Source organism: Epargyreus clarus, unplaced genomic scaffold (genome assembly GCF_041222505.1).
Source record: "Epargyreus clarus isolate Ecla_fem2 unplaced genomic scaffold, WU_Ecla_fem_2.2 ptg000015l, whole genome shotgun sequence".
NCBI lineage: Eukaryota > Metazoa > Arthropoda > Insecta > Lepidoptera > Hesperiidae > Epargyreus > Epargyreus clarus.
The window spans coordinates 7,557,345-7,580,329 of NW_027332223.1; the positions used below are offsets into that span (position 1 = coordinate 7,557,345).

Genomic DNA, 22,985 nt, shown 5'->3' on the forward strand with positions numbered 1-22,985 from the left:
CTCCACTCCTTTGTTGCCCCAAGGCCTCTAGACCTCTAAATCTGGCCCTGCCCCCGGCACCCATGCGCTGCCTGCTTTCGCCCACGGATACATAGCTGGCTTAGAGTGCCCTTACGTTGTTACGAATTATACGCTTGTAGTTATGTTTGACCGCATTGGCTCTCTGACTACACCTGCGAGCAACAACTTCATAGCGGACTAAAAGTTTGGCGCGGACTATCCTACATATATTTTTTAATAATAGTATTTTTTGTACATTTTATGTTTTTAAGATTTAACAATTTGAATTTGAATTTGAAACGCCTCGGAAAAGTATGTCTTCCTTACCACACCCTTCAAACCAAAACACAGCAGCGTATAACACTGCTATTATGAGGCTTCTACCACTTTCACCACTTTGATATTGAAGTGTCAAAGTTAAAATATAAAGATACATATATATAATTTTAGCCGCTCATATTTATGATTCATGAATTTAATGCATCGCAGTTAGGGAAATAAGCGCCCTTGAGAAAGTTTGAATTTTATGCCGCCGAGTTTGAAGATCTTGAGGACCTTTTTTGTAGACCTATTTCAAAGAGTACTGTAATTATATAATAATAGGTTGATTGGCAGCTGCTCTCTAGTTACAAAGTCCGACACTGTATCTAAGTAAAATGATTCAATATTAAATTGTTTCTGTACAAACACAATTTAATATTGAATAGATACAATTATTTGCATGTGTTTACTTATATACCTACTACATACTCTTAATTAAGTATAAGTACTTAGATAAATATGTAAGTAAATAAATTCGCTATGCAGATATTTGCCAGGCCGGGGTTGAAATCTAGAAAGATTTTGATCACAAGTTGAGCTCAATGATTTTTATAAGATGGGAAGAAATTAATATGATGTATAATGCTTACAATGGTGATATATTTGTGACACGGAAGCTATATATTCAATGTTATCAAGATATTATTTCAGAAAATTCATTGTACCTATAATAGTTTATCAAATAATTAAACAGTTAAACTTATTTGATAATTATTTGTAGTATTAGTATTAGTATGTGATTAATTATTATATGGTTTATTAAAAGTGATTGGAGTTAATATACTTTCCAAAATTTATAAGGAATGAGTATATTTGCTTAAGAGTACATTAATACTGTAGAGTTTCAGAAGTTGAAATAAAAAAGATTTAATTGAATTTGACCTAAATTATTGAGAGAGCGAATTACTTAGGGGTGGATCGTATGCGAGAGCACGCGATCAATGAGACTCTATCTGCTACGTGCTACGGCTACGACTCTTGAAACTCTGAAACTCTGAAATTGCTGCGTACAATTATTATGAATTTCATAATGATTTGTTAGCATTTGATAAATACATTTTGTCTTTTTTGCATAACATTAACAAAATGTACATATTTAAATTTTAATTCGGTTATAACGACAAGTTTTATCATTGTGTAGAGCTGAATTGTATAAAATAGATCGCGAATTGCTCAGTGAGTCATTTGTTTCTAAACAAACTCGTACGTAGCGGTAAAGTGAAGATACAAATGATTTGTGTAAAGCGTTTGCGGAGTAACGAGTGAATCGATGTAATGTGTCAGGCAGCAGGGCACGTCTGGGGCAGTTCGGGTGGGTCGGGCGGCGAGGCCGCGCGGAGGGCGGCGGCCGGCGCGGCAGTCGCGCGCGGGCACGTGCGCGCACCGCCTTCGCGCCGTACGCGGTCTTCCCTTCCGTCATATCACCCCATTACGTTCAATATTCGGGTGATTATTAATCCTCTTATGAAAATATGAGTTGTGGCGTTGAATTTGTTATTTTAAATGTATATATTACGCCCAGGCCAATATCGATTGAACGACCTTCGGGGTTGTTGAAATTTTATGGGTCAATAGCATAATCTCTTACAACGATTGCTTGCACCATTAGAGTCACACATTTCGGCGGGAAATATTAGCAGAAATGATATCTGAAGAAAGCATCAATCATTTAACTCTCATGTAATAATATATAAAATTCAAATTTTGTTTATATAAAAAAATAATCGAGTGTTAACACAGATTGATGGAGTCAGTGCCTTAAGTTGATACGTTTTTTGATAAAGTTCAATATAATATTCAATCAAGATCGTAATATAAGAAAGATCAACGATTCTTTTTGGTTTGATTGAACATTATAAATTATTTATTACAAATTGTAAATGAAATATAACAAGATATATTTTATATAATCATTGCAAATATTAAATATAGGTCAGGCGGGGATATGCGCCTATCTAACTATAAAAGTATATATAGGTACGAGCACAATACTTTTTGGTAACTGACTCATCGGAATTATACAAATGTTATAAACATTTCATATATTTTATAATCATTAAATTACCTCCATGTTATTTTATCCTACACCTAACGGTGCACATTGCAAAAAAAGCGGATTTCACCTTACCATGCCGGGTCACACAAATTGTAAATGACAAAAAACGTTGGATTTATTTCTTGTTAAAATTACATCGAAGAAACGAGTGACCTTAACCTACCACAATGAATTGATACTGTAAGATTGTACCTATCTATTTGCCTTCTAAGTAGGTTAGCCTGGTTCGGGGAAAATGAAAATGTGTTACAATTTAATGCAATCTCTTCTGCACCTCTTAGATGATTGCTTTGCGAATTGGGTCGTGAGCACGGAAGTTGCACGGTCGTAGTTAAACTAGATATAGCCTAACCTGGAGGAACTACAAACGGATATTTAGATAAAGAACGCTTCCATTGCAATTTTGTTAAATGTAAGTACAGCAAGTAGGTAAGTGTTAGATAACATATTTGAGTATTTTAGTCTTATTACCACGGAATTGAAAGGTACATAGGATTGTATTAGTTTTCAGTTTAGTTATAATTAAAAAAAATACATACTCGTATGATAATTAGACATAGATCACTAGACAATAACAGTAACATGTAGAAAAATAGAGTCTTTTAATTTAATTGCTCTCATCAGAGGCCTGTTTTGGGTACAAAACAAATACAGGTCTGTGGCTCTCATATATGTGAAGTTATGTAAATATATGTGAAGTAAATGCATACCAACGCATTTAATTAATAGGTATAACATTACTATTATAAGAATTGGACGATTTTTCTGGATTTTTCTGTGTTTAAAAAAAGAATCCTCGGAAATATGATATAATTTATACTCAAGCGTCTACTAAGTTCATTAAATCAAGTGCAAAAATTTGGACTTTAGAAAAAAATCATAGATTTATATCTATTTAAAAAGATACAAGGGCACTAAAATTAATAATGCAAACGGAGCGACTAAATTCTGAACGATATTTTTAGGTACAGTAGATCAATAGATTCAAACTATATCAGGCTATGTGTTATATTTAATGAAATTAGATGCAGAGACAAAGAACTATTTAAACATATTGTTCCTTTTTAATTTTGGATGTAGAGATGCATACGGGTATTGTTGGCCAAATAATAGTTCCTATTATTTATTTCACTTTCTGGGCACCTAGTTCACTAATTTCCAAAAAATAAGCTCTTAAATCCAAGTTTCATCAAAATAGGTCCAGTAGCTTTTGTGTGATACCTTAGAAATGAGACATAACATAGTTATAGTAGTTTTTTGATAATGTAGATAGAAAATATTCGTATCTTAATGCGCAGGTACCATCTGTTATAGGTTAAAGTATTATGTAAAACAGCCCTTTTCATATTGCCAATTATGTTAACGTCATTATAGTGTTTATCGTTTGTTTAAATCCCAAAACAATTGTTTACACGTACCAAAATAGGAACTAATATAACTTGCCTGTTTAATGTATAGAAATACATTAGTTATAGGAACTGTAACTCTTGAATATAGTAACATAAACGATGTTAACGTGAAAAATAAATAAAACCAATAACAACTTATACAAGTTACAAAAAAATTCACGGTCGCTAATGTACGCGTCATAAATAGAAACAATTGTGAATATGAAAAATAAGTTGTAATGTAACAACACTGAGATGATCAAGTGAATTCTAGTCTAGTTGACGGCTTAACTAATGGACGGATATCGGAACAATGTTTCAGCGTGTAATTTATTCATTACACAGCGTCCTCGATCAGGCAACCGTTAACGGAAAGTCTCCGCTGAATGTTTTCTAACGAGCTCCGTCTACGACACAAATCATTCAAGTCTTTTCGTCATACGCACATGACATATTTAGGGATTGTTGTTTTTAAACAAGTATTTAAGAGTTAACATCAAGTCATTTATCTTATGTAAAACACAAATATTACAGTGAATTGAAAAATACGAAAGAAATATGTAAATTTTACAGAATATCCACGTCGTTTATAGGAGATTATGCTATTTGAACACATTATTTCGTACAGGAAACCTTTACGCCGTGCATTTTTTCTATAGTGTTTTAAGTGTGAAAATGTTTGCATATTTTATTTATTTTTAAAGCAACAATAAATTTCTTGACGAATGAAAACTTCAACAAATCAGACATAGTTTCAAAATATGTTTTACATCGGAAATGCCTAAATTACTGACCTGAAGACAACATGGAGAAGTCAGTGCCGCCCAGATCGTTGAAAAAACGTTGGATGTGTCTATTTCCACCATGGAGATTCACCGATTTATCAGACGAAATATTGTACTCGGCCTACACTCGCAGGCTGCAACAGAGAGCCTTGTTGCGCTTGCTGATTACTGGTATTATGATGCAAGCTTTTACTTCATTCGTGCCAGGAGAACGAGTATTGGACTACGTTTTTAGACCACTTTTTGTGGAAATGCTCTTGAATGTGGTATTTTTGCTACTTTACTTTTTTGCCCCCAATACACGAACCCCATGTACTCACATAGTATGGTTCGTTCTATGGGGTCATCTGATCTATTCTGCCGCTCGTCGCGTTGGAGATTCTTACAACGAAATGCTCGGATGGGCAGTAGTATTTCAATACTTAACGCTCGCAACTTTACCATTTCATTACATTTTACTAATAGTCTACAGCGTAATCTCCTCCGTCTCATATATCCTGGCACAGTACTACAATGCTATGGCATCTGAAGGCCGACTTCCTGAAGATTTCGTTTCTCAGGTGAGTTTAAAAGTAATGTCTTTTTTGGTTTCTGAATATAAACAGTTTTTATGTAAAAAAATACCTGACTTTTATGCCACAATGCAACGTCGCACAAATGCCGCACATAATTATGTATAGCATTCGATAGAACTTAGGCCCCTATGCTCTTTGACTATTTTCTCCTTGTGTAACTAAAACCTTTTCCTTCAAAAAGTCGGCAATAGCGCCAGACAGACAGTGGTAACCTGCCTGGGGGTAGATCTTCCTTCATCAAAAGACCATAATATGTCGGGATGATTGCTTCATAAGAAGTGTTTTGTATTAGACCTACTGACTACATGATATTTTGGTCTTGGTAAACGACAGAAAGCCTGTATTTTAACCATGTTCAGTAATAGGTGATGAATTGAAATAAGTACCCAGCTTCACTTCAAGTCCTTATTATATGTTGTATATTAATTATATGTTTTATTAACCTTTCAAAGTATAAGTAACTTTGCAGTTGACAGAGGCGATTCAGTAGTTTATGGATGTATTTAGGTCAAAAAAAATTCTATATATTATGTTGTAAGCAGCACATCGTTATTTTTTGGCAGCAAGTGGCAAATGCTTCTTTGCTTGTGGGAGCCACGTTCTTAGGAGCCGCTGCATATGCCATCAGCGAGAGTCAACAGCGAAGTGCCTTTCAAGAAACGAAAAGAAGCTTACGGGACAAACTCACTATCGAACAGCAAAGTAAAGAACAGGTATATAAAAATCTAAATTTGTTGATAACTTTAACTGCTCAACAGTAAAAATATAAAGAAACAATGTTTGTTATAGGAACGCCTGTTGCTCTCGGTACTGCCGGAACATGTTGCTATTCAGATGCGACAAGATTTAGGATTGATTGATACTCAATTCAAAAAGATTTATATGTCGCGACACGAAAATGTTAGGTAAGTTATTTTTATTACAGTGAAGAATCATCGGTAATCAAATCCAAATAAGACTAAATTCCTACCTGAGATTGGTCACAGATGAGTTGCTATCCCTGAAGACTAAGTAAGCCTCAGATAAGAAGAAGAATATTGTACCACACTCTTCAAGCCAGACCACAGCAGTACTTAACACTGCTGTTATTAGAAATAGGCGGGGCCGTGGTGCTTCCGCAGTTGAACCACATTGATTCTACCACCTTCATAAATATAATGAAGAATATTTTTATTGGAAAATGTTTATTTTTCTTTTTGCTTGTCTAGCATCCTGTACGCAGACATCGTGGGCTTTACTGCCATTTCTTCAACATATTCGGCACAGGATCTCGTCGCTATACTAAATGAACTATTTGCCCGTTTTGATCGTCTCGCTGAGGTACTGAACTCATCATTATCTTGATGAATATTTACATTTGATGAACATATAAAAAGTATAATAATATATGTTTTTTATAGAAATATCAGCAACTTCGCATAAAAATTCTTGGAGATTGTTACTACTGCATTAGCGGCGCACCAGTCGAGCGACCTGACCATGCCGTCCTTTGCGTGCACATGGGATTATCTATGGTTAAGGCTATTAAGTGAGCATTTATCTGCGTTTTATAATATTTAATTTTAGAAAAATTCTGATATTTGAATAACTAAAATGGAAAAATAAATAAATGCCAGCCGAAAAACTAAAAGGTATAAACAGGTGATCGGTTTAGTTTGTAAATAATTTACCGTACGATTTTATAAACACTTTGAAACATTAGCAGTGGTTGTTGAAGTACTAGCAGGGAGGTGTAACAGTTGGAGCTGTATATATTTTTAAAATTTTATATATTTTTAGGTACGTACAACAAACTACAAATTCACCAGTAGACATGCGCGTGGGCATTCACACGGGGGCAGTTCTGGCGGGCGTTCTTGGACAACGACAATGGCAATTCGACGTATACTCCCGAGATGTAGAGCTTGCAAACAAGATGGAAAGCAGCGGCATGGCTGGGTAATTGAACAAACACACATGTGTAACATTTTAGGAAATAGTAGAAGTAATAAAGAGGCAGTCCACCTGATGGATAAATGGCCATATATATATATATCTGTAATCAACCCCAAATAGGATTGAAGTTCTGAAGTTGCACATAGTTTCTCTATCATTCTAAAACTAACTTAAAACGCTTTAAAAAGAAATCATATTCCACCCATTATTGTCCACTGCTAGACAATAGTCAAAAAGATGAATTGTTGAAAACATTGATTGTTGAAACTACTTTACCTATTTGTAAACTTGAAGAACTCTGAGGTTAACATTTCACCTTATTCTATTCCACGTTTTTCCTAAGCCCTTAGGGCGATGCCGTCATATAGCGTCAGCAGACCTGTTTGTGCCGACCACTTTCTCCTTCCATGAGGATGCTGATGGGCCGGTTTTAGAATGTGTCGGAATCTCTTCGAAGAATGTGGCCGAGAATTAATGTTAATAGTCCTTAATTGAAATATCACTTTAGGATATGATAATTATTTTTTATCAATTATTGCCCTAAAATTGTTATTTATAAACGTTGAAGGGTCTGCAGGTACTCTGTACCTACCTAAACAGATGCGATTATAAATGAAGATTAGAGTTGCAATATGTAAGAATATTCATGAATTATGTGTAATCTTAAGCATCAGTAAATATGCGTCCATTTATAAAAAGTAGTGCCATATTAATTTTATTTGTTCATTCATAACATGGTGTCATCTTTCATCCGTTATGCTGTCATTTTTCTCGCCTCATACATAGGGTTGGCGCTAAACAAAAGAGTGTTTAGTATTTACCGCTGCATAGTTGTTCCACTTTTAATTAATAGTTCCAGTAACCTATTCAAAACAACTGTCTATTATGTTAGTTGTATCCGGCGTGCTCATATGAGCAATGTGGAACTTTATTAATCCGAAGGTTTGCATAGTTTTGGAATCATTTGAAAAATTCCAAGTTGTAAATTAGTTTGAAATAAGTATAAACAAGATCGACATTGTTTACAAGTTGCATAATTTAAATGTTTTGCTTTTAGTATTTGAATTTAAGTTTCTTGAATAATTTTGCATCATAATTCTGATTATTTTAAGAGAAGTACGTTTAGTATACTAATATTCATCTACAGCCTTGACCTTATCTCAGTTGTACAATTCCCTCCTAGGCTTTTTTTGACAAATACGCGTAAGAATGTCTTCGGCTACACGACAAGTCATAATGACTTGCTCGTTCTACTATACGCTGGGTTAAAGATATTAGATGCTAGCAGTTTAATATATAGTGTATTTGGGTTCCGTGGTAAATTTCAGATCCAATGTTAATATTTTTCCGTTCATGAATATCTTTGCGAATTCTGTTACAAGATATGAAATGAAATGTGCATCTAAGACTTTGAATAACTTAAATAAAAAATACAATTTAACATCGAAAACTTTCGGCTTTAAGTAGTATTTTTGACTTTAGAACGTTTTGTTTAAATTATTGTCTTAGTAAAAGTAAAAATATTTTGAGAGAAACAGGCATAATAGTGTGTATGTAATAAATTATTTTGTCGAGCGTTTTAGTAATAACACAATTCAGAGTAATGTGTTTGAGCGATTGACAACAACGGGTTTCTATTTATTTCCTAACGTAAAGATAAACAGTGAAGCAATATTTATGTTACTTTTATGTTCGTTAGGCGCGTGCACGTGTCAGAAGTAACTTTGAGTTTTCTAAACAACGAGTTTGAGGTGGAGCCGGCGCACGGCGAGCGCCGCGAGGAAATGCTGCGGCAGGCCGGCATCAAGACATACTTCATTGTACGCGTGCTCAAACCCGTAAGTAATACCTGTTACTATTACGTTCTATATTCACTGAAATGAGTAGTAGTTACAACAAACCATGAAGAGAAACAAGAAGATCGGAAGATGGTTGGAAGGTGGTAAAACCCTTTGTGGTTCGACTCCGGCGGCACCACCAACACATCTATTTCTACCTAATAACAGCAGTGTTAGGCGCTGCTGTGTTCCGGTTTGCAGAGTGTGATAAGAAAGACAGACTTTTCCGAGGCGTTCCCGCTTAGTCCTCAGGGGTAGCGGCGCATCTGTGGCCGACCTCAGGTAGGAATATCTAATCCTATCTGGGGTTGATTACAGATGTCCATGGGCGGCAGTAGCCACTTACCATCAGGTGGACTGCATGCTCGCCTGCTACTCCTATATTATAAAAAAAAATTAGTAAGTATAGTACACACAATGGACGAATCAAGTTCAGAGTGAGAAACCACGGAGCGTTTTTCTTCGATCTCCGCAGCGTATAGTTTCAAATCTCACGAGACCGTAGCTTTGCGCGAATATGTATCCGTCGCGGTTGCGTAGTAACCGCACCATGGAAAGAGATTGTAATGTTACCTACAGGTGCAACGGAAATATAACAATCGTGACGCCGCGGAAACTTATTTAACGCGTTGTGAAAACAGCAACTGTCATATGTATAGACGACTTAAAACACTCCGTGAGTTCTAATTAGCCTTATTTGTCCTTTAACTTGCAGTATCTAATTATAAGTATTTAAAAGCAGGTGATTTCACTTCCAACAAACGAAAGTAGTGAATAGCCAATTATAATTTATTGAGGGATAGTTTGTATTGCTCAGTAAAGGGATACAGTAAAGTAAAGTGATACCTATAATTAAGTATGTAATGATGGCGAGATGGCGAAGACGGGACATAGAGAATGAAAATAATTATATTCGAAGCCTTGAAAAAAGTCCGAAACTAAACGGTATGTTTTGAAAAATAAGGTTTTATGTGTAACTTACACTGTCGAAATACTGCCTGTCTACGATTTTAAAAATAATTGTTGATTTGTAAGTTTATAATTTCATATTCTATTCGGCAAAATTTCAAAACTCACTAATATTAAAAATCACTGAACAATGAACATATTTTAAGGGTTTCTTTACGGAAATATAAACACTGTGCCGTAGATATTTGTGCCCTGAAATATAAGTACGTATTTAAAAACGTACTTTTCATTTAACCTTATTAAATAGAAGCTATTGAATCGTGCATTTGCACTTATAAAAGAAAAACATTGGCAGAGTACCTACAAGTATGATTTCAATATTTTAAAGGTAGAGTTAAGCCATGGGAGACTAAAGTTATATATATGCAGTAATCTTTTATCATATACCAGCCAAAGCAATTAATAAATTATCATTAATAACTACATCTTAATTTAATGTAATAAATCAGAAATCTCAAACATATTTCCCAATCTACAGTAAGATTATTACCAAGTATTCTTATAATTTATACTTTAAGAGAACGTAAATCTGTCGGTTCACGGTAATAAATGTACTAAAGATTCATGAATAAATATTTGATCGCTGTTTAGATATAATACTGACGTAACGTCGTTTAATATAACAAAATACTCGTGTATAGGCCTGCATACATTTTCACGATGCTTCTTTCAATTCATGTAATTTAGGTTAACTAATTCAGTTGATGCAAATTCTAGTACCAGGGTGGTGAGGAGAGGTGTATAGCGGAGGGTGCGGCGAGCAGCGACATGGCCGACGCGCTCTCCGATCTGAAAGACGACGACGAGGACTCTGTGAGTGCACTTCTCGTACCTCCCCATTCCCCTGCCGCCCGCCTGCTCCCGAAACCCGAAAATAGGACACCGGGGCACTAGGCTCAATGCTCTAACCTAGTTCTGCACTAGCCCATTTAAAGACACCGCTTGTAACCGTTACCGATGTCAAATTGCTCATTAGAATTATCTGAGCACTAACGAATATGCTACCTACATTGCGTCCATATCGATTTGTTGCTTGATATTTACATAGATACGCTTCGTACATTATCCGTAGGTGCTATCACCACAAGAAGAGAGCAAGGACAATGAGGAACTGAAAATACACGCAATGTTAGAGGAGGAACTCGTCAATAGAGACGATGACAAGTAAGTGCCTTCTTTATTTTTAACCCAAAACGTATGTTGATTCTAAAATTTTAGTACTTAACAAAACGAGTCAGTGGAAAAATAGAAGCATGTGTTTATTACGTAGCTACTTATTCGTAACGTGCAACGTTACTTGCCCTCGGCTTTTGTCATCTGCTTTGATCAAAATGTACTCAATCATATTCATACATATGAGTAGTTCTCTCAGTCTACGGAAGTATAAAACTGCGAGGGTAAAAGTATTACGACCTTACATACTAACCAAGCTTTATTGAATTTATATTTATGAATGAAATGTCTTAACATTTTAAATTAAGATTGGATTTCGTAAATATTAAATTGAGTTAATGATATGTGACCAGTAGTATCTAACGAGTTTCAATTTATTTTCCTGAATTCAAGCTACATTTCCTGCAAATTTTCTCGAACTTTTGCTTTTATTTTCTTAACTAGTTTATGATTTTAAGTAAAAACTCTTATCTAAAATAACTAATTGATACTTAAATAAGGTCAGTTACGTAATGTAGTGTTAAATAAAAAAATAAATAAATTAGAAGTTGTTTGTAAATATTAATGGACGGCAGTGACTGCTGCCTTTTTTTATTTAAAATATAATAAAAAGTTAAATACAATTTTTAATTTCAGCCCCAGAGCACTTAAGTTCTTTTTAACGTTTGTAACATCAACATAGCTTGTAAACCTTGTCATAGTCCTCTGACAAATAATTGATTAGCAAACTACATACCTATTTTGTTTCTATTTTTAAATATTTAATATAAGTATTTTTAAAAGTTATGCATATAAACTACTGAATTTTAATATAGTTATATAAACACTAACATAAAAAATGTATAAATATTTTTTCAAGCGATTAACAACTATTAATTTCAACAATAAATAATAAAAACGCATGTTATTGCAATCTCGTGAAACGCTAATCTCTTTCACTCGTGCAATCGCCGCGTATATTTATGTAACGATGAGTTGTCGGTCGAGGCTTACGTCACTGTGTGCAGGGAGCTAGCGAACGCGACCACTCTCTGCCTGACGTTCAAATCGAGCAAGGTTGAGGAGGCGTACGCGCGGCGCAGCGACGTGTACCCGCTGGCCGTGGCCGCGCCGCCGCTGCTGCTGATCCCCACGGTGGTCGTGCTCGCCAGCTTCGCCGTGCCGCCCACCTGGTCGCTCCACGCCGTGTACCTCGCTCTCGTCCTCGAGACGGGCCTGGTCAATGTCATCTACTACGCCGGCTATAGATATGCTCAATTTAAGGTAACTTGCAATTTATATTTACTGATTATGTTTGCTTGTGCGAAACACTTGTGGAATGAATATTTACCTTGGCGCCAGCGCATTTCTGTCCCACTGCTGGGCACGGGTTTTCTTTCAGAGTAGGAGGGAAAAGGGCCACAATAAAATGCAATTATACTAACATTTAAGTAACTGTAAAATTAGAAAACTTAATAGATATTTTGGATAATACAGACAGCTTCTTAATTTATTACCAAATAGCTTTAATAACCTTAAACTAAATCTCTAACTGATAAAAATTAATCTTAACTTTTCAGAAAAAGACTATCAGCCCTACTTGGAAACTATTCTGTGGCCTGTTCAATATAGCAGTTTTTGTTACGGCCAATATCGCACCATTGGTGAGTATAGAAGTTTTTAGTCGTTCCGAATTTTTATGTTATAAGGTGTAATGTAGATGCAGCGGAAGAGCTTGCTGCTCGACTGCCTCTTATACGGGTACTCTGCTACTGACCTCAAACTTGAGGCCTATCACAAATGCGTTACGGCTTGTGAGAATGAAGAAGAAATATTAGATATATCTGCATGACTTACAACTTTTAAACATTAGGTACATTTATATGCTACTGTTATAAAATAGAAATAAGTGTATTAATAGTGTCACTCGGTGTCGGTCTACGACGAACTCTATATTCTAAATCAAAATGTAAATTATTAATTGTTTAAATCATAGTTATTTTGATACAATACTAAACGTCTTCACCATAATTGTATGTGTTTAAGGAATTATAAATGGTGTTTCAATAAATATTTGATTACATTTACAGATAATCTGCGGTAGTTTTGAAACGGCCTTGCAAGATGGGTTACGAGACGATGCGCCGTCGCACAGCGGAGCCCGGCACTGCGCCCATCCTTCCTACTACTACCACGTATGTGCTATCTTATTACATTGCCATAATATCATTACATTAAATATTACAAGTGCACAAATAATATGCATGTTAAAACACACGGACCAGGCAAATAATACAACTTTACACACTCTATCGTGGTGGAACATAGAGTTCTGCCATGTTCTGCGATAAATGTTAAATCACGCTTATAAAAGGTCTGGAAGTAATTTAGTCTATTATAGTATTCTTAGCTTTTAAAGAGATCTGGTCAGTTATTCGAAGATCACCAGCTCTTTTCTAATTGGATTAGGATTTTTTTAACCGTCTATTTACGTCCTTTTCTTACATCTATTTCTGCCTAATAACAGCAGTGTTAAGCGCTGCTGTATTTTGGTTGGAAGGATGTGGTAAGGGAGACATACTTTTCCGAGGCGTTCCAGCTTAGTCTTTAGAGGTAGCGGCACATCTGTGGCCGACCTAATGTAAGAATATCTAATCTAAGGTTGATTACAATTTTCATTTGGAAACATACATTTTGGATAGTAAGTGGCTACTGCCACCCAATTGAATTGAGTGGCAGTAGCCACTTACCGTCAGGTGGACTGCATGCTCGTCTACTACTCTACATTAAAATAAAATAACACTACTCTTACACATATATTATTAAAGATTACTCCTTACAAGAAAATGTAACCAGTTTTGACAACTGAAATTGTTACTGTCATCTATTTTCGTGTTTGAAAAATATAAAAAAATGTAGTTTTTAGATAATTTACGAATGAAACGATATTTCCTCGATCTTTTTCTTCGATTTCGTGTTTATGCACCACTTAACTGCGGATGTCGGTACCACTTAACCGGTTAAGCCATTTAATGGTTTCCTTCAATTACAAGGCGTTGAGATATCTATACTTATCTACGCTCTTACATTATAAAAAAATGTCCATGCAGGTGGGTGCTGCGGCGGCGTGCGGCGCGCTGTGGGTGTGGCCGATGAGCGGCAGCCAGCGGTGCGCGCTGCTGCTGGCGCTGGCGGGCGGCCACGCCGCGCCCGCGCTGCTGCACCCCGCGCTGCTGCGCCCGCTGCGCCCGCACCGCGACCCCTACCTCCTGCCGTACAACGTCACCTTCGATTACGCTCAACACTTTTATGACGCATAGTAAGTTTTTTTTTTTTTTGGTTTTGCGATGGCTTCTCGGTCTTATGACCATTTTGCCAATGTCAAGTTGGTGTACGTTTAAAAACGGGGAAATTCAAAATATAAAAAAGTAAAGATCGTTTAATTTGGAAAAGGACAAGGATCAGGGAAGTTTAGGAAAATATAGATACATAGGAAAGGAATATAAATATTAAGTAATTATCAAAGGTTGATATTGTTTGTAGATAAATAAGATACTAAGATTGAATATATTTGTGGATTATCAAATATTAATAGGGTAGTGATACTAAGACGCATAGTAAGTTATTACTTCACGTATCACTTGATGTTTTCTCTATATACTTTGTAGTTCTGACCTACATCAATAATTAATTAACTACTGTAAATTAATTCATTTAAAGAGTTTATGGTAAAAAAATGATGCATTTAATTTAACTGACGGGTTTTGTTTCTTTTAATCCATTCACACGTTAACATTTGAGCCATTACGTAGTATTTAAATAGTAACAAATTACAATACGCCTTAAATTGATATTTTCGTTTATTCATTCTGAACTATTTATTCTATAGTTTATGTATTTGTATTTTTTGAACGAGAATCTAATTAATTCACAACAATAATGGTATTAATTGATATTTTTTTTATTCAGCCATTTATTAAATTTAATATGAAGATAATTTTGCAATATATTAAAATACCTACCGTGTATATTTGTGTGTGTGTGTGTACGGTGTATATTTACATATCTACCGTGTATTCACTAAAATACGTATTTATGTTATTTTTATTTCAGCGCCTTTACATATGCTATCCGAAACATACTGATGCTGTTCATGATCGTGATTGCTCTTCTAATATACAACAGATACGTGAGTATTTTGGATTTCTGGGAACGGTTGTTCGCGGTTCGGAGTGTAATCTTGCGGAGATAATGTATGTCTTCCGCGCTATTTATAGCCAATGTGTTTATTACTCGGCTACTTGCTGTTACTGAATGACTTATAGCGATCGCAAGTTCCACTTCTGAATGTAAATGCTCTAGTTTTGATGAGAATAATTGTTTCAATTGATTATACATAGACAAATAACTATGTCAAATAGGTAAAGTTAAAATCATCCATCAGTTAATCCTGAGATGAAGCTAATGCGATATTTAAGTTGAATTAAAATTTTGGCAATCTTACCTTCTATGTTGCACATTGAATGCGGTTAACCTTGCCTTTTGCACATTATGAACAGTTGTTGCATGTGTGTATCATAAGCAATGTTTACTATTGTTTCTAAACGCGCACACAGGCCAAGTATGGCATTGAAAAAGACGTTTAAATAATAGAACAGTAATATTACTTGTAACCACTTTTTGTTGATTTTTTGACCTCTTCGTTCTACTTAGACATTTGCTGGACTACGTCTAGCGTAACTAGGGAGGTAACCAGGCGCTGCGTAAATCCATTTACTTTACAAAACAGGATATTCGATGGATTATTTATCAATCAATCAATCAATTTACTTTTACGATCTGTACTAATACGTTCAACATTATAATACTAAATCTCACGCGTGTATTTCGTTCTTTTTCATTTACTTTGTGGATGTCCAGGACCGTAGAGTAACTCCATGCCATCAAAAATTAAAGTAAGAGATGTTAACGTTGTCCACATTGCTAGCGCCTGTTATTAATAATCAATCTATGCACCTTTTGACTACCAAAGATCAAAATTTGTCAATTTCTACCACACAATTGTCAAATTCGATCATCGGTAGACAAAACATACGTTACAGTGAAGGTGGTAGAACCCTTTGTGGTTCGAATCCGGCAGCACCACCGCCACACCTATTTCTGTCTAATAACAACAGTGTTTAATGCAACTGTGTTGTGTTTTGAAGGGTGTGGTAAGAGAAGCTTACTTTTTTTCCACATTCCACCTTACATTCCATCTTAGTCCTCACGGGTGGCGGCGCATCTGTGGCCGACTTCGAGTAGGGGTTTAATTTTATCTGGGGTTGGTTACAGATGTCCATGGGCTGTAGCCATTTAAGATCAAATGAACTGCATGCTCGTCTGCTATTCCTATATTATAAAACAATTAATCTATTCACGTTGTAACTACGATCAAAATTTGACCACACCATACAATTGTCAAATTCGGTCGTCGGTAGATGAAACATCTACATTGATAACTAACAACGTAGATCGAGTCGCTGGAGCGCGCGCGGCACTCGCGCGGCGAGCGCATGCGCGTGCAGGCGGAGCAGGCGGCGGACCTGCGGCGCCGCAACCAGGCGCTCGTGCACAACGTGCTGCCGCCGCACGTCGCCAGCCACTTCATGGGCGCGCGCCACCACCACCGCGACCTCTACAGCCAGAGCTACGCCGAGGTCGGCGTGCTCTTCGCTTCTATGCCCAACTTTTCAGGTGCTGTGTCATTTTAGGTCGCTGGTTTATCTGAATATTCTGTGTGTTAGTAATAATAATGCGTTGAGCGCCGTACACTTCCTTGGCGACTGGTCAGCCTTGATGACCTTTATCCAAATATTTTGTGTGTTAGTAATAACAATACCGATGAAGACTATACATTAATACCGTCGAGAGCCGTAGGTACACTTCCTTGGCGATCGGTCAGCCCTAATGCGCTATGCCACCACAATCGCATCGAAAAAAGTCCTCATGAGACTTCAGTTAAAATTTATATATCGTCCCGTGACGAGTTCTGAGTAAAACCTGTTAAAACGTCAGTTTTAATGTCATGACGACTCGTGTAGCGGAGCCGTCACCATACCGGTCTGACGCGCAAAGGGTTCCGCATTCGATCCCCGGCCTGACAGTTGTCTGAATGATGAATTTACATATCATAGTAGGTCTGGTGGTAGGTGTTTGTATATTTGATTTTGTATGTATTTATGACATAAACACATATAAAATCCACTTCCGATAAACAGCAGGTAACAAATGTTATAATAATAGGTAGGTAATAGGTATATTGATAGTGCGTTAGTAACGCTCGGGAAATAATAAACATATTCTATGAATTCATTACAGAATTCTACTCAGAGGAGACTGTTAACAACCAAGGCCTAGAATGTTTACGATTCCTCAATGAAGTTATATCGGATTTTGATCTGGTGAGTAACATGTGTAATGTGTAATGTCTTATTATTTATTTTCATTGAAGTGAATATTATAAGTACCTATTAATGATGCCATAAACTTAAAATGGTTTACGAACCAAACACTAGTATTGAAAATATAGTTATATCTACACACTTCTTACTTAAAGTCCCTATAACAATTTCGTCTTTAAGTAGTTTAGTAAAACATACACAAGCTTAAGTTTTTATGATATGTCATTATGTAGTCATTATGTACCAATGTTTATTCGAATTGTGACTTTATATTTTTCAATTTACAGTTGCTAGAAGACCCGCAATTCAGTAAGGATATCATCAAAATCAAAACAATAAGCTCTACGTACATGGCAGCCTCCGGTCTTAATCCAACACGTCAAATGCAGGTTAGACTTAAACTAATAACACAAGCTTTTTTGTATCCATGCAGTAGTAAAAACAATTTGGTGGTATGTATGTTGAAAACATCGCCTATGGAATGCTGAAAGCAGAGCAGTACCCTTACCATGAGTTTTTACGTTTTGACAAATATGACTGTTTTGGTATTTGTTTACGTATTGGCCTATACAATTTCCAAGTTCTGATACAATCCGCTAGGGGCGGTGATTGGAAATTGTATGGGCAAATACGTAAACAAATACCAAAACAGTCATATTTGTCAAAACGTAAAAACACATGGTAAGGGTACTGGTAGAACGAGAGGACCGCTGGAATTTTTTGAAAGAACTCTTAGACTCACCTTACGATACTTTCATTTACTTAATAGCATATGTTAATTTATTTCTAATACGTACATATAACTTCAAAAATCTGAGGTGCGTGCCTGGGATTCGAATTTCGGACGTTCCGATTGAGAGGCGCAAAAAATCAAATACGAAAACAATTTTCTAGCCATCTATTAGAATATTTTTTATTTATTTAAGCAAAATATGATTTATGTGAATTGAAAACATAGAACAAAGAGCGCTAAAATACAACCTCGCTCTATTCTGATCAAGGACCGCCGGCGATGGCTTAGAGGAACCCTACGAATATTAACCAGGTTTATCGTACCTACAGCCCTACATGACATTCTTATGAAATAATTTTATTTTATTAGCAACCGGAGTAATAATAGATAGATATATAATTATATACCTATGAGTATGTCATTTATTACATAAACAAAAGAAAGGAAGATCACTAGAATGTGCAAACATACATTTGACAATAGAGAAAGTTCCTAAGACGGTTTGAATCAATAGACTTTTACGATTTATAGCAAAACGCCGCATCATTATAAAACTATAAAACGAAAATGTTACGAGTGTGTTTATTGTTTAACTCTTCTAGAGTGCAATTTCTACGAATGAATCGTACATTAATAAAACATTTTTATCAATTGTATTCTAGGTTCACTTTGCGGATGTCTAGGACATGAGAGAAAACTTGAAGTAATTTTAAGACAAGTCATTCACCCCGTTACTCGCTCGTGAGGCACAAAAACATTTCACGCAAAAACGCTACGTACTTTCAGATTAAAAACAACTTAGTATATGTCACCTCACATCAAATTATTAGCGTTATAAACGACGTCACCTCAATCCAGTATTGTCTAAAATTTCCCCTATATACAGACAGATACACTAAATAAAACAAATAAACGCTTTTTTACTTTTTCTGTCCTATTACCTAATTATGAAGGTAGAAAAATAGCATTTATCTTGAACAAAAAATGAACGTATTTCTGTCGATAGAAATTAATCATACTCGTATAAATTATTATTTTAGACATTTTTTGAAAATACGCGCAGTATACTGTATAAACAGTTTGGCAAGTAGGTATAATTAAATGTATTTTATTTGTACCAAATTTGTGATTAAATAAATAAATAAAAATATAAATCAAATATACCCGCTTGACAATCGAGTGTTCGATCCGATCTCACGGAGACACTAGGCGGTCGCCACTCCAAGAGCTTTCAACTCGCTCATTTGTATTCTGAGCAGCAAGTGTCTGGTATTCAAGAGGCTTCTCCAATGTTTTCAAGTATTCTGTGCGATGTGTTTTCCAAAGTTGTTTTGTTTGATTTTTTGCTATTTCTGATATACATAGGTACGAAAAACATACATATGTCATACTTAATACGTTATTACAGAATGAATTCCCTTATTAGAACTAAGAAAAGAAAATATTTAAGTAAAGAGGAGCAATAACAAAAATGTAGAGTCAATTTGTTTAACAAAATAATGTGTCTACATACTTTTCAAAACATTAACATCCACTTAATATTACATATAATCTACATTACTAGATATTATTTAACTTCATATAATATATAGCAGTAGTTAATTTCAACCAGAATATAGCATCATGACCTAATCACGACAGAACCCAGGGTGCTGTGCAATGTTTGCCTTGTTGTTCTAAGTTATGAAGGATAAGCACGAAAACAGGTGCATTGGTAAATTAACTCCATTGCCACCAATACATTTCTTACTTTTAATTGGAAATTATATGGAAAATATTTTTTTGCAGCCCTCCGACGGTGTGTTAGTTCGCTGGGCACACCTCGCCCGTTTAGTGGAGTTCGCGCTTGAGTTACAGCGTGTTCTTGCTGCCATCAACGAGCAGTCGTTCAACCATTTCGTACTGCGCATGGGCATCAACCACGGACCTATCACGGCTGGTGTTATTGGGGCTAGGAAACCTCATTACGATATATGGGGTAATACCGTCAACGTCGCTTCGCGTATGGAAAGTACTGGCAAAGCTGGCTGCATCCAGGTAAATTTTCTTGTTTAATTCAAAGATTATAATAAATATAAACTAATTCGCACTGGAGCAGCAGAAACGTAACACATCCTTTCCAAGAATTTCTTAGTTTCGAAGAGAAATCGTGGCACAACTGTGAAACGTAGTTTTTATACTAATGATAATGACAGGAATTAATTATGAGAAGCTTAAATCACCAGCAATTAGTCAATTGATTTGCTATTACGTGTTGCTATTTATCGTCATTACGTCCTAAGCTTCTAAATAATGCCTCTAAGCAAATCATCATAAAATAGTTTATTGCATAAATTTACAACTATGTATGTCCTTATAATTGAAATTCCGATGACCTGTGCTACCACCTACTTACCTAACTTCTATGTGCCATTCCGGTGACATTCTTAATTATTGAAGTTTTGTTGACGGTTTATTTTACAAATTTTTAGTATCCTTAGTATGAGTTTTTACGTTTTTACAAAAATTACTATTTTTGTATTTGTTTGCGTATTTGCCCATACATTTCCAATCAGCGCCCCTAGCGGACTGTATCGGAATAGATCAGAAATGTATGGGAAATACGTAAACACACACAAAAACAGTCATTTTTGTAAAAACGTAAAAACTCATACTAAGGGTACAGGACAGTTTCGAGTTTTACACCTTGTATCTGACACTTCTAACTCTGTTTTGAACTTTTAGGTAACAGAGGAAACGTGTCAAATTCTTCAGAATTTTGGATACTATTTTGAGCAACGTGGCTTAGTGGCAGTCAAGGGGAAGGGCCAGCTGATGACGTACTACCTGCAAGGAAAACACGATACCGCTGCAAACCTTGGACATATACCTGTTAGTATAAAGTTTAATCGGATGTAGAGTTCCAATAGCTTTAAATATTTCAGCTTCTAAACATTTTTAACACCACATAATATCTAAGGACCCACAAATTGCCATTAGAAAAACACCTGAAATAGATGTAAAGTATCAATAGCTTTAAATATTTCAGCTTGAATACATTTTTGACACCATATAACACTTATGGATCCACAAATAGCCACTAGAAAAACACCTGCAACAAATTGAAGCATCACAAGCAATCAAGATTACTTTATTGAGACCTTTAAAGATATTGAAGATTAAGCGAGACGAGGTGGACAGTCTACCCGGACAGGCCGTGTTCAGTGTCCGGCCTGCCTGGCCAGACTGTCCTAACCGTCATCGCTATTCCCGAACTGAAGAAAGAAGAACATCTACGAAGAAGTATCATGCGTTTATATCAGGTTTTATCATTATTAGCCTGTATTTTTAAAAGTATAATAATGGTACTGATAGTTAAATTCACATTTAAGATTATTTTTTGAACACACAGTGTTAAAACTCTATGAAAGCATTCCAAAAAATACAATATCTATATCTTTATCATACTTTCATTACAAAAGACATTAAGTACAAAAGTCAGATGATATTTCAAAACTCATGGCAAGACTGAATATTCTAAAAATATAAAAATAGAAAAGTATTTAAAAGTGACGTAAATTATCAATAATCAGCAATTATGTGATTTATGCATGAATCAGTGTGACGTGACTGTAACATTACGCGTCAAAAACGCAATATATCTTTGTTAAAATTTTTAATTAACCTTTAATGTATGTAAAAATAGATAGATATTTTTATTTCATTAGTATTTGTGGCAAAATAATCGTCCAAAGTAAATTTGCCGTCCTAACCTTCAGTCAAATCAAATTTAAACTTTACAAACTGGAATGGACAACTCATTTGGTAAAAATAAGTGGTCGGGGGCGGCATTTTTCAGTTTTTGCCCCGCCTAAAAAAAACTGAAGATCCGGGGCTGGTAAATCCGTCACCGCTATCCAATCAAACCAAAAAAGAACGTGTAACAATAAGTCCTACTACCCTTAAATAGTAAGAAGCATGTTTTTGGGCAGCTTGTGAGAGATGTGTAACTTGCAGCTGGAGGGCGAGGGCGAGCCGCGCGCCAACGGCGCCGCCGCCGCGCGCGCGCCCGACGACGCCGGCGCCGAGCGCCCGCTGCTGCCCGTCTAGCCTCACCCTGCCTTCAGAACTATGGAATAGACGGCTTAAGTCTAGACTTTCTGCCATTGTAACGATAATCAATAGTTTTTCTATCTATGCTATCAAATCACTGAGCTTGAGACATAGGTGTTTATATGTGTCCTTTTGTAGTGGGATATTTCTTCCAGGTTACATACCTATATGTTAAGATAAAAGGTAGATGTGAATGTAAACATGAGATTAGCGGATTAATGTTAAGATTAGATTTTTCTCGGTATATACCTGTAATCATTTGCAAAAAAAAATACCTCGGGTGAGTCTAAACATTAACGGAAACCTAAAGGTTAAAAATGAAAAATAAAGCAGCGCCGTGATCTCTGACATCGTCAATGTTGTGTAACCGTATAGATTTCAAAAAGTTTCCAATATTTATTGATAAATCACGATCCTCTCGTACAGGTGAAATAAAACAAAAGTAGCGAACGATCGAATCTAAGCTTAACTTTAATCAGCTAACCTTATGTTTAGTCATTAACCGTAACATAAACATTGATTAAATATTTTCATCCTATAAAATATCCAGTATCTTTATCCTAATTACTATGTCTGTCTACTGTTATGCCATCGGCAGTCCGTACTGCAGATTTATAACTGTATGTTTGTCTAAGCGTGGTGTTGTGAATAAGTTTGTACGAGCTCGAACTTGACAATAAATGACGATGAGCAAGGCA

At 35.8% G+C, this 22,985-nt stretch overlaps 1 protein-coding gene across 3 annotated transcripts; it reads left to right on the forward strand.

The window, feature by feature from the left end:
* Positions 1-1,639: 1,639 nt before the first annotated feature.
* Ac3 (Adenylate cyclase 3) lies at positions 1,640-22,985 on the forward strand. Of its 3 annotated transcripts, none has more exons than XM_073080888.1 (21): positions 1,640-1,767; positions 4,470-5,110; positions 5,689-5,838; positions 5,915-6,030; positions 6,334-6,445; positions 6,526-6,653; positions 6,905-7,063; positions 8,760-8,898; positions 10,585-10,680; positions 10,940-11,031; positions 12,048-12,303; positions 12,600-12,683; positions 13,110-13,214; positions 14,130-14,338; positions 15,133-15,208; positions 16,533-16,755; positions 17,380-17,462; positions 17,750-17,851; positions 19,984-20,232; positions 20,920-21,066; positions 22,192-22,985. In XM_073080888.1, exons 2-21 carry the CDS (start codon positions 4,571-4,573, stop codon positions 22,282-22,284), a joined length of 3,159 nt encoding a protein of 1,052 aa, XP_072936989.1. In that variant the 5' UTR covers positions 1,640-1,767; positions 4,470-4,570; the 3' UTR covers positions 22,285-22,985. The 3 variants fall into 3 exon arrangements, with proteins under 3 accessions (XP_072936989.1, XP_072936990.1, XP_072936991.1); XM_073080889.1 differs by having other exon boundaries at positions 1,654-1,767; positions 4,394-5,110; XM_073080890.1 differs by lacking the exon at positions 1,640-1,767 and adding an exon at positions 2,593-2,789.

Coding starts and splice junctions, on each gene's coding strand:
- Ac3 (XM_073080888.1), top strand. CDS start 4,571: ATGGAGAAGTCAGTGCCGCCCAGATCGTTGAAAAAACGTTGGATGTGT. Junction 6,031..6,333: donor TCGCGACACGAAAATGTTAG/GTAAGTTATTTT, acceptor TTGCTTGTCTAG/CATCCTGTACGCAGACATCG. Junction 6,446..6,525: donor GTTTTGATCGTCTCGCTGAG/GTACTGAACTCA, acceptor TGTTTTTTATAG/AAATATCAGCAACTTCGCAT.